The sequence below is a fragment of the Diadema setosum genome, chromosome 21, assembly GCF_964275005.1.
Source record: "Diadema setosum chromosome 21, eeDiaSeto1, whole genome shotgun sequence".
Taxonomy (NCBI): domain Eukaryota; kingdom Metazoa; phylum Echinodermata; class Echinoidea; order Diadematoida; family Diadematidae; genus Diadema; species Diadema setosum.
The window spans coordinates 13,509,884-13,522,103 of NC_092705.1; the positions used below are offsets into that span (position 1 = coordinate 13,509,884).

The window sequence follows — 12,220 nt, forward strand, 5'->3', positions numbered from 1 at the left end:
TTGCGGATTTTGGTAATGATGCTGGGGATGCCTGCCCGCTTCAGTACCTCTGTGTCCGGAACCTTATCCTCCCAGCGGATGCGAAGGAGGTTGCGGAGGCATCGCATATGGAAGTGGTTGATTTGCCTCTCATGTCTCCGGTACAAAGTCCAAGTTTCGCAGCCATAGAGAAGCGTGGTGAGAACAACTGCACAGTAGACTTTCAGCTTTGTTGAAAGGCTGATCCCTCTCCTCTCCCAAACATTTTTTCTGAGTCTCCCAAAAGCACTGCTGGCTTTAGAAATCCTGTTGTTGATCTCAGCATCAATTGTGACACAGTTGGAGAGGGTACTGCCCAGATAGGTGAATGTCTTTGCTGCCTGGAGGGTCTGTCCGTTCACCTGGATTTGTGGTTTGTGGTACTGGCTCCCTGGAGCTGGTTGGAACATCACTTCAGTCTTCTTGGTGCTGATGGTGAGGCCGAAGTTGTCACAGGCTGAGGAGAATCTGTCCATCTGCAACTGCATCTCGTCCTCACCATTGGCATTGAGTGCGCAGTCGTCAGCAAACAAGAAGTCTCTGATGACGGTCTCCTTCACCTTCGTGATGGCCTTCAAGCGCCTAAGATTAAAGAGCTTTCCATCCGACCTGTACCTAATGTTGATGCCAGGTTCGCAGTCTTTGAAGGCGTCTGAGAGCATTGCCGAGAACGTCATGCTGAATAGTGTCGGGGCCAGGACACAGCCCTGCTTGACTCCATTTGTCACTGGAAAGGCATTGGAGGGTTCACCATTGTCAAGAACTTTGGCAGTCATCCCATCGTGAAACTGGCGGACAATTGTGATGAACTTCGGGGGGCAGCCAAACTTTCCCATAATTTTCCAGAGTCCCTCACGACTAACCGTGTCGAAGGCCTTGGTCAGATCGACAAAGGTTGTGTATAAGTCACGATGCTGCTCAATGCACTTCTCCTGAAGCTGGCGGGCAGCAAAAATCATGTCAGTGGTACCTCGACCTGCACGGAAGCCGCATTGACTTTCAGGGAGATGACCCTGCTCCAGATGTTCCAGTAAGCGATTGAGGAGGACTCGGGCCAGGATCTTGCCTGCTATAGACAGGAGGGAGATGCCTCGATGGTTGTCACAAGCCTGGCGATTTCCTTTCCGTTTGTAGATGTGAACAACTGTAGCTTCTCTGAATTCTTGTGGTAACTGTTCTTTGCTCCACATGGATTGGTACAGCTTGGTGAGCTTAATGAGGGTGATTGGGCCACCCTTTTTGTACACTTCAGCAGGGATGGAATCAGAGCCTGGGGCTTTCCCACTAGACAGCTGTGTGATGGCTGTGTCGATTTCCTTCTTTGAAGGGGGCACAAGCTTGTGATTTATGGGCACCTGGGGGAGGCGATTGATGGCTTCATTGTTGATCTGGGCTGGTCGATTTAGTACGCTGTTGAAGTGTTCAGCCCATCTATCTAGAATCAGCTTCTTCTCTGTGAGCAGCGTAGAACCATCAGCACTGAGAATTGGGGATGATCCGGACGGTTTTGGCCCATAGACTGCTTTCAGGGCATCATAGAAGTTCTTCATGTCGTTTCTGTCGGCAAAGCTTTGGATCTCATCGGCCTTAGCACTAAGCCAAGAGTCTTTCATGTGGCGTAGTTTTGCTTGGACCTTGCTGCGGGCCTTGGTGAATGCAGCTTTCTTTGCCATGCTGGAGGGATCATTCTGATGTAGACGTAGAAGGTTGTGTTTAGTATCTGAACCATATACTGTAGGCCATGGATGTCATTTCAATTGTTCTTTTCGTATGAAACATATGCATATATGATATAAGAAAAGACAATAACAATGATATCGAACATCCGGCACTATTAGCTGTAACGCATGCAGCAACTGTGGCAATATACATACTAGATACAAATTATCGATCACAGTTATTGTACAACATCATAATTTATATATTGGCTGTTCACTTTTCTATTCTTGTCGCAGTGTTATAATATGAGTTGAAAAAAACTCAACCAGAGAAGAAAATGGTACTAGTATTAGTGTGGGACTGATCCAGGTCTGAGGACCTTTTGTAGCAGCAGCGGCAGTATAGATCTATAGACCTATTATAGTGGTCTATATAACATATATAGGCCTAATCATATATCGATCAGCTATGTAGTATATAGTAGGCCTTTGTCATATAGGGGGAAGAAGAGAAGGAGAAGGACGAGGAAAAAGAAACCCACGTCAGTAATTATGCAGGAACTTTTTTTTGTCTGTCCAATCTATTGCAATTGTTTTAATTTGCTCTTATTTGTTTTTTGATGGTGCAAATCTGTTGTAAATTTTGTAATCGTTCTGATTTGTTTAAATAAAAACAAAATTATAAATAAAAGTATGCAGGAACTTAAGTGAAGAAATTCAAATAATTTGAATATTTCGTTATGTTGTTGCTGTTGTTGTGGTGATAGTGATGGTGGGAGTGGTGGTTATTGTTACTTTTGGTGTACGATTCGTGTGGCGAATATACTCAGTAATGATTGATGTCAGCTATTCATGTGCAGGTATAATCGTAAAACTTTTACTGTTTTGTTTGCTTGTTTGTTTGTTTGTTTGTTTGTTTGGTTTTTTTTTTTGGTTTTTTTTTGTTTTTGTTTTTTTGTTTTTTTTTTTTGGCTATGGTTTTCACGAGAGATCCTCAGGTCTGGCGTCAGTGAACGGTTAGCCTTTTTTTTTTTTTTTTTTTTTTTCCTGGGGTTGCCTCTTTATAGTACAATCAGGGAGGTGTTTCCTCTCACCTCCCTGGTACAATCTGCCCCTGCGCACGGTGATCAGATTTCACTCTCAAGAGATTCCCCTCCGATCCGTTAGAGGGGTTAAATCGCGCCCAAACCTGCTGCAGTCTACGGATCCGATGTATCGATATCAAATTTGAGAGGAAAAACAAAACAAAACAAAACAAAACAAAACCGAAACAAAACCCAAGAATAAAAAAAAAGAAATAACAGAACAAAGCAGGACAAAACAAAACAACATTTTAAGGCCTAACGGGGTGCGTATTACGAACGTGGTCCGAACGTGCTGCTCGCGATTACGTATAACCCGCATGTTATTATTATAAAGAAGTACATTTGTATAATATGGAATTCGTCTGCAGTTGTATAAAATTGGAACATCACAATATGGAAAAAAACAAAAACAAAAACAAACCACACATCACTTCCGATCATGCGCCCAAACAGAAGATAGGAATTAGGGGGCGGAGGATGCATTTCTAGGAAGGACGGGATTAAATTTAGTTTTGAGGTATATATAGATGAGTGACAGATTTTGGTCATCATGATGCCACGAATATAAAACAAAATTTAGTGAAGAAAAAAACAAACATGTATATAGACACACGTACATCCAACACGCACAAGCATAGCTTCCCACTCGCTTTCTTGCACACAAAAAATAAGTTTGAAATTTGTCTAGAATATACCTTTTACATTAATTTCATAGAATATTTCAGTTTGTAATTTAAGAAAATAAGAGAACCCCAGATATGAGCGTCAAGTAACTTTAGCTCATTTCTTGTTCGAATTTTCGTTCCGCAGCCCCTGACGTGCACGATTATTGATTATCAGTCATGCACAGAAATGAATAGCATTGCTGTCGAGCCCACCGGAGGTGCGGGGAGACTAAGGGATCGCCTGCGGCGTCTGTCCGTCCGTCGTCCGTCCGTCGGTCCGTCGTCCGTCCGTAACGCTACAAAAACTTGAATAACTCTCTACTGAGGTGTGCTTCATGTTTGGTAAAAATTAATGTGTAACTTTGCATAACCACTCTTCCCTCCAAGTTTGATTGAAATGGCAGTCCTCAGATAGAGAGTTATTCAAGTTTTTGTAGTGTTACGGACGGACGACGGACGGACGGACAGACGACGGACGGACAGACGCCGCAGGCGATCCCGAGTCTCCCCGCCCCTCCGGTGGGCTCGACAAAAACGACAAAAGTAGTAACATTACCTAGAGATGTCGCTCGACAGAGCTTTATCTGTATACCATGATTATGATTATTGTCACGTCAGTACAATGTGTACCGTACTGTACGTATGTACATGAATACACAACCATGCTACCCCTCGGCGCAAGTTTCCTATAGAGACCTACGCTATCGACTCCTCTTTAGCGCTTACGCTTTGGCCCACTTTCCCCGAGTCCGAAGAAGTCCGATTCATTGGAGTCAGTGGTCGGATCGTTTCAATAATGAATCGATCGATTTCCCACTTCTTCTTTTTTTTTTTTTTTTTTTTTTTTTTGCATCGACTTCGATAAAGGTGATCTTTACCCGCAGAAATGAAATAACGTCAATGCAGATCAAATCTTAGTCAGTACACAATATTCAATTCAATTCAATTCAAAGGTTTTATTTTCACTTCTTTCAAGGTGGAGAAAAAAAAAGAAATACATGTACAATGTATTCAGCGATGTAATAAATTGTCTTTTATCTCTGAATAAATACAATTTATCTAAAGGACAAGTCCACCTTCATAATCATACAAAAGAACTGAGAGAATACAGCAATGCATGAGGACAAACTGGACAATCTGTTCAAAAGTTATGAATTTGTGAAGTTTCAGTGCCGCCATCGCTGGATGAGAAGACTACTACAGATTGTGATGCACAGAACGATACAAGGAAAGTATAAAGAATATTTTCCCTTTTCTCGCATAATGATAGAACACTTGACTTGCCTCTTTCAGAAGGCAGGGGGAATAATTTTACCCTTAACATAATATTATGTCAGTAGCGCGTCGAGGGGATGCATACTTTTTTTTTTCAAAAAAATGTAATTTTGTGGAATTCTCTTTATATTTTCCTTATATCGTTTTATATAGGCATTTTATGACATCATACACTGTTGTAGTCTTCTCATCCAATATTGACTTTGCAGAAACTTCAAATATTCATAACTTTTGAATGGATTGTGTGATTTTCCTCAAACTTTTACTAATAATCATGTTCTACTGATATTGTTGCATTCTCTCAATCCTTATGTATATGAAGGTGGACTTGTCCTTTAAAGGGCGTCCATCAAGATGAATAAGAAATTAAAACAATTCACATTCACATTTAAGTAAAGCTTTCTGTTTATGCACAAATAAAATGGAAAGTTGCTTACTTTGCATTCTATTTCTGGTCGACAGTTCGGCCCATGTTGTTTGAAAAAAAGAGTCCTAACTGCGTCGGGTGCGATGCAGTGAAAAGATTACATTATTACATCGTCGATCAACTATCGACGACGCATAATTATTCTGCCAATGAAGAGAAAACTTAGATTCAAGATATCTCAACTTGAAATGAACATTGGTAGTATATGGCCTACTCGCAGGATGTCTTCAGACATGTAACGTGGGTGGCTAACTAATTCTGTGTCAGAGTACGAATGCTTATACCTCTGTATACGATGACAACTATAGTGTACTCATCATAGGCGCCGGAAGTGGGGGGGGGGGGGGGGGGGGCCGCCCCCCCCCCCAATCCAAAAAGTGTGTGTGGGGGGGCAAAACGCATTTTTGCCCCCCCCCCAAAAAAAAAAAAGCCCCCCCCCTCAAAAAAATAAATAAAATAAAGTAAAAAAATTAAAAAATAAATAGATAAGAATAAATGAAATGAAATGAATATATATATATATATATATATATTTATATATAAATCAAATACAAATAGGGAAATTTATTAGCTAAGACTAGTAATTCTAACTCTCATAAGTTTAGACATTCATTTTTTCGTTGCGTGTAAGCAGATTATCTCAACCGCATTCAACGGTAACCGCTGCAGTTTTTAGAGGCCTTTGGCTATGGAAAATCGTGTAAATATCAAAATGTTAGCTTTAAGCACTGGCGGATTTAGAGGCAGGCACAACTGGCCCACGCACAAGCATACACACCCTCAAAATTACTCTTCCACAAGGTGCCCCCCACCCCCATGTCTCGACCCACGGTACACCATTGTACACACACACACACACACACACACACATATATATATATATATATATATATATATATATATATATATATATATATATATATATATATGTATATGTGTGTGTGGGTTCGTGTGTGTGTGTGTGTGTGTGTGTGTGTGTGTGTGTGTGTGTGTGTGTGTGTGTGTGTGTGTGTGTGTGTGTGTGTGTATGTATGTGTACTTGTAACATATGTATGGTCTATCGTGAGCCCCCTCCAATATTTGCCCCCAATCCAAAACTGCTTCCGGCGCGCCTGGTACTCATTACTTGTGATTGTTTTTTTTTTTTTTTTTTTTTTTTTAAGTTTGGTAACAATGGCAGATAATGAAGAAGTGATTAGACTCGAATCGACTCTTATCATTTCATTTTGTCGACCAGACTGCGCAAGTCGCTGCTCTCAGCTTGGCAATATAAGAGTCAGGAGAGTGACAGTGGATAATTTTCTCTCCAGATTTATGGTAAACAGTGGTTCCCATCTGCAATACGATAGTCGTGATTAGGGGATGTGTCAGTAATTAGAGGTTTTTTTTTTTCCATCTCTTTGTGTGTTCCTTTGACACACGCTTGCTCTTATTTTTACAGTTATCATTACTTTATCACAATGAATAATACTACTGAAAGCATCGATTATGCATTATATTCCTTCTCCGTAAACGAGACTCCATTCGGAAATGACACCAATTTCGAAGGGGGCGGCATGCCTCCCCTTCTGCGCCCACCCCCAAGTCTCAGTGGTTTGGTGTTTTTCTCTGTCTACATTAGTCTCATTATCATATCGAACGTGGCCACCTTCGTCGCCTTCTTGGTGGAGAAACAACTGCAGACGTATAGCAACTACTACATCATTAACCTGGTTCTGGCAGACCTGTTGGTTGGCTTCGTGCTCATCGCCCAGATCGTCAACGTGTATCATCCGGAAACCTGGCTGTGCAAGACTCACCTGGAGTTGAACGACGCCCTGCTCATCGTGTCCATCATCGGTATCGTGGTTATTTGCATCGACCGAAGAAGAGAAGGAGAAGGACGAGGAAAAAGAAACCCACGTCAGTTACTTATGCAGGAACCTTTTTTGTCTGTCCAATCTATTGCAATTGTTTTAATTTGCTCTTTATATTTATTTTTTGATGGTGCAAATCTGTTGTAAATTTTGTAATCGTTCTGATTTGTTTGAATAAAAACAAAATTATAAAAAAAGTATGCAGGAACTTAAGTGAAGAAATTCAAATAATTTGAATATTTCGTTATGTTGTTGTTGCTGTTGTTGTGGTGATAGTGATGGTGGGAGTGGTGGTTATTGTTACTTTTGGTGTACGATTCGTGTGGCGAATATACTCAGTAATGATTGATGTCAGCTATTCATGTGCGGGTATAATCGTAGCTATTACTGTTTTGTTTGCTTGTTTGTTTGTTTTTTTTTGGGGGGGGGGTTTGGTTTTTTTTTTTTTTTTTTGGCTATGGTTTTCACGAGAGATCCTCAGGTCTGGCGTCAGTGAACGGTTAGCCTTTTTTTTTTTCTGGGGTTGCCTCTTTATAGTACAATCTGCCCCTGCGCACGGTGATCAGATTTCACTCTCAAGAGATTTCATTCATTTCATTTCATTTCATTTATTTCATTTCCAACAACATTTTCATACACAAAATAACACAACATCAATGCAATGTGGTAACAAAGAAAAATACGTGAAGTTGACAATACTACGCATCACAAAAGCAAAGTAAACAATGAAAATTGAAACTAAAGTTGCAGGAAATGGAGGAGACATGCTAAAAAGCTAAGCTTGTATTTTGCAGTCTCCTCGTGGACAAAAAGACTAAATAACATCAAAAAGCAATTAGCTAGACATAATATATCGGTGTACAACACAGAATCACACAGATTCCCCTCCGATCCGTTAGAGGGGTTAAATCGCGCCCAAACCTGCTGCAGTCTACGGATCCGATGTATCGATATTAAATTTGAGAGGAAAAACAAAATAAAACAAAACAAACCGAAACAAAACCCAAGAATAAAAAAAAAAGGAAAAGCAGAACAAAGCAGGACAAAACAAAACAACATGTTAAGGCCTAACGGGGTGCGTAAACGAACGTGGTCCGAACGTGCTGCTCGCGATTACGTAACCCGCATGCACTTATAAAGAAGTACATTTATTTTGTATAATATGGAATTCGTCTGCAGTTGTATAAAATTGAAACATCACAATATGGAAAAAAACAAAAAATAAAAACAAACCACACATCACTTCCGATCATGCGCACAAACAGAAGATAGGAATTAGGGGGCGGAGGATGCATTTCTAGGAAGGACGGGATTAAATTTAAGTTTTGAGGTATATAGACGAGTGACAGATTTTGGTCATCATCGACCGTGGGTCAAAAATGCCACGAATATAAAACAAAATTTAGTGAAGAAAAAAACAAACATGTATATAATAGACACACGTACATCCAACACGCACAAGCATAGCTTCCCACTCGCTTTCTTGCACACAAAAAATAAGTTTGAAATTTGTCTAGAATATACCTTTTACATTAATTTCATAGAATATTTCAGTTTGCAATTTAAGAAAATAAGAGAACCCCAGATATGGGCATCAAGTAACTTTAGCTCATTTCTTGTTCGAATTTTCGTTCCGCAGCCCTGCCGTGCACGATTACTATCAGTCATGCACAGAAATGAATAGCATTGTTGTCGAGCCCACCGGAGGTGCGGGGAGACTAAGGGATCGCCTGCGGCGTCTGTCCGTCCGTCGTCCGTCCGTCGGTCCGTCGTCCGTCCGTAACGCTACAAAAACTTGAATAACTCTCTACTGCGGTGTGCTTCATGTTTGGTAAAATGTGTAACTTTCCTCCAAGTTTGAATGAAATTGCAGTCCTCAGTAGAGAGTTATTCAAGTTTTTGTAGTGCTACGGACGGACGACGGACGGACGGACAGACGACGGACGGACAGACGCCGCAGGCGATCCCGAGTCTCCCCGCCCCTCCGGTGGGCTCGACAAAAACGACAAAAGTAGCAACATTACCGAGAGATGTCGCTCGACAGAGCTTTATCTGTATACCATGATATTGTCACGTCAGTACAATGTGTACCGTATACAGTATTATACTATCTGTCTACAAGTCGGCAGGTCTCATTCGCTAAAACGAGAGGAATATCGGGGATTTAACCACCTCAACGCGAAATGTATGTACATGTATATTGCAAATACAAGTTTTTTTTTTCCATAATCTTTTATTGATTCCATATTCAATACAATTTCATGATAAATCGAATCGTATGTATTACAGAATTCACGATTTAACAAAACACAATTATAATGAAATCAAACCAAGCTGTACTTTCAGCAGGAACAGTGCATTAGCAAAGGAAATACAATTCACCGAGAAAAAAACAACAACAACATACACTGCTTACTTGCTCTCATTAAAATCAAATGGATCTGTCCTTTCAACATGACAGCGCATTCATAAAAAAGAAATATAAAAAAAAAGTATTTATATTAAATGGAGCTGTACTTTCAGCGTAACGGTGCTTCATACAAAGAAATATTTAACACATCAATATGCACCCAAATAAAATCGATATACAACCAAATGGAATCGATATTCCCGTTAATCACCCCCCTCCCCCTCCCCCTCCCCCCTCCCTCTCCCCTCTGCCCATCCCCTCCCTTCCCCCCTTCCCCGTGGACATCTGGCTCCGGGTCCTTCCATACTTATTTTCAAATTTTCCCATTTACTAAAATGAATGGTTAAAGTTCCCTTCATTGATGCTAATTTCTTTTCCTCAAATCTATCCTCTAAAATATTATTTTTTATTTCACGATATGTAGGCGGCTTTCTATATTCTCTGCTTTTAAAAATCAAATATTTAACCAAAATTAAAATGTGATTTAACAACTGATGTTTTCCCCTATTATCCTCCTTCCACCCAAACAGAATTTCTTCCCAAGTACAATTTTTAAATTCAACATTCTCTATCATTTCTTCACATGATTCCCAGAGTAATTTCACATGCTCACAAATATAAAATAAGTGTTTGTATGTTTCTTCTTCTTTTTCACAAAAAGAGCATAAATTACTTGCAGTAAAACCAAACCTGAAAAGATGGTGATTTGTATAAACAATACCATGCATCAGTTTAAACTGAAACTCTCTTAATCGGCTATTTAATGTACATTGTCTTGGCCTTAAAAATATATTTTGTATCTCCTTGACAGAAAACCCATAATTTTGATTAATTCTATCAAAAATCAATACTGCACTTTCTTTTTCCTTAAGAAATTGCAAATACATTTGTTTTGATCTTAAATTGCTAATGGCGATTGTTTTCCCTCCTATAATAAAATCAGTTTCCAAAATATCTTTTTCTTTTTCTTTCATATTTCTCCTCCAACCCATCGGTATATTTTCATAAATACATCTTAACAAAAAAATATCTTTAACTCCTAGACCTAAATCTCTAAAATATCTATCACATTTCAATTCACCATTATTTCCTAATATATGTTTTAATCTATAAACTCCATTTTTATACATACTTTCATCATATATACAATTTCTATTCAATCGTATATATTTATTATTAAATATTATAACATTACCACTATACAAACTACTACAAACATTACTTCTCATTTGTTTCGTTTGTACCCACACTTCTAATAAATCCCTATAAAATAATGGAGCTCTCACTTTCAACAGCGCTGGTAAATAATCACACAAAAATATAAATTCTCCTCCTATATCTCTCGTAACAAAATTAAAATATTGCTTCCATTTCATATTTTCATCTTTATTAAGAAGTTTCTTAACCCACATAACTCGTTGTGCTTTAACTAAATCAACAAAATTCATCATTTTTAACCCACCTTGTCTATTATCTAAAAACAATATATCTTTTTTAATTTTATCTCTTTTTCCTTTCCATATAAAATCAAAAACCAATTTGTCTAAAGAATCAAAAACCCACCTAGGAACTGGAGTGAGAGAAGCTCGATGTATAACTTTTGAATAAATATGTACTTTAAGTAATTGAATCTTTCCCATCAAAGTTAGATCTCTTTGTTTCCAGAAATTCAAAAGAACTTTTATCTTACTCAAAATCTCTTTTAATCATATTTTCTTTTATTCCCTCGTCTAAAGAAAAGAAAACCCCAAGTATCTTCACAAAATCAACTGTTTCTCCAAAACTAGTATCTAATTTCAAATGCTGATATAATCCCAATCTTAATACTTTAGTCTTATCCATATTTACCTTTAATCCCGACATTTTTTCAAATTCTTCAAACAACATCTTTAACCTATAAATTGATTTCTCATTACGTATAAAAATAGTCATATCATCTGCATATAAAACTAATTTAATTTCCTCCTATCCAAACTTTATTCCTTGTACAGAATTATCCCTTCGTAATCTATGCGCCATTATTTCCATGCATAAAATAAATAAATAAGGAGACAGTGGGTCACCCTGTCGAACACCTCTCTCCACTTTAAAATAACCGGTAGAAACCCCCTCATTCAAAACACAACTCAAAGCATTTGTATACAAAACTTGTACCCACTTTTGAAATGACGGGCCAAATCCAAAAGAAAGCAAAACCTTCAGAAGAAATTGATGAGAAATAGAATCAAAAGCCTTTTCAAAATCTATAGCCAATAAAAACCCTGGTAAATTATAATGAGATGTATGAAATATCATATCATCTATGATTCGAATGGCTTCCCCAATATTTCTTCCCTCAATATAACCTACTTGACCTCCCAAAATAACTTCATTCAAAACTTCCTTTATCCGTTTAGCTAAAATCTTTGTTAAAATCTTATAACCTACATTAAGAAGAGATATCGGTCTATAATTCTTCAATAAAAAAGGATCTTTCCCATCCTTAGCAATTAACTTAATTACTGCTTCCTTCTGTGAAGATGACATTTCCCCTTATTTGTATGCCTCATTTAAGGCTTCTCTTACTACTCCTCCAATCTCCGGCCAAAATATATTATAAAATTCAGTTGTCAGACCATCGTTCCCCGGCGATTTATTTAATTTTAATTCTTTTAATATCTCTATACACTCTTCATTACTTATCAAACCTTCACAATATTCTCGAGATTCCTCCTTTAATTTTGGTAAATCTTGAAAAAAACGTACGTTCCAGTCTTCTATATTCTTTGTATCTAATGTACTATACAATCTACTATAAAAATTCCCGATTTCTTCCACTATAATTTT

General features: G+C 38.4%; 1 protein-coding gene across 1 annotated transcript in view; it reads left to right on the forward strand.

Annotated features, from left to right (window-relative positions):
* The first annotated feature begins 6,684 nt into the window (after positions 1-6,684).
* The window catches only part of LOC140244322 (5-hydroxytryptamine receptor 1F-like), a 76,923-nt gene continuing 71,387 nt past the window's right edge, over positions 6,685-12,220 (forward strand). The window contains exon 1 of the mRNA XM_072323966.1: positions 6,685-6,967. Coding sequence (XP_072180067.1) covers positions 6,685-6,967 — 283 coding nt within the window. The remainder of the gene's footprint in view (positions 6,968-12,220) is intronic.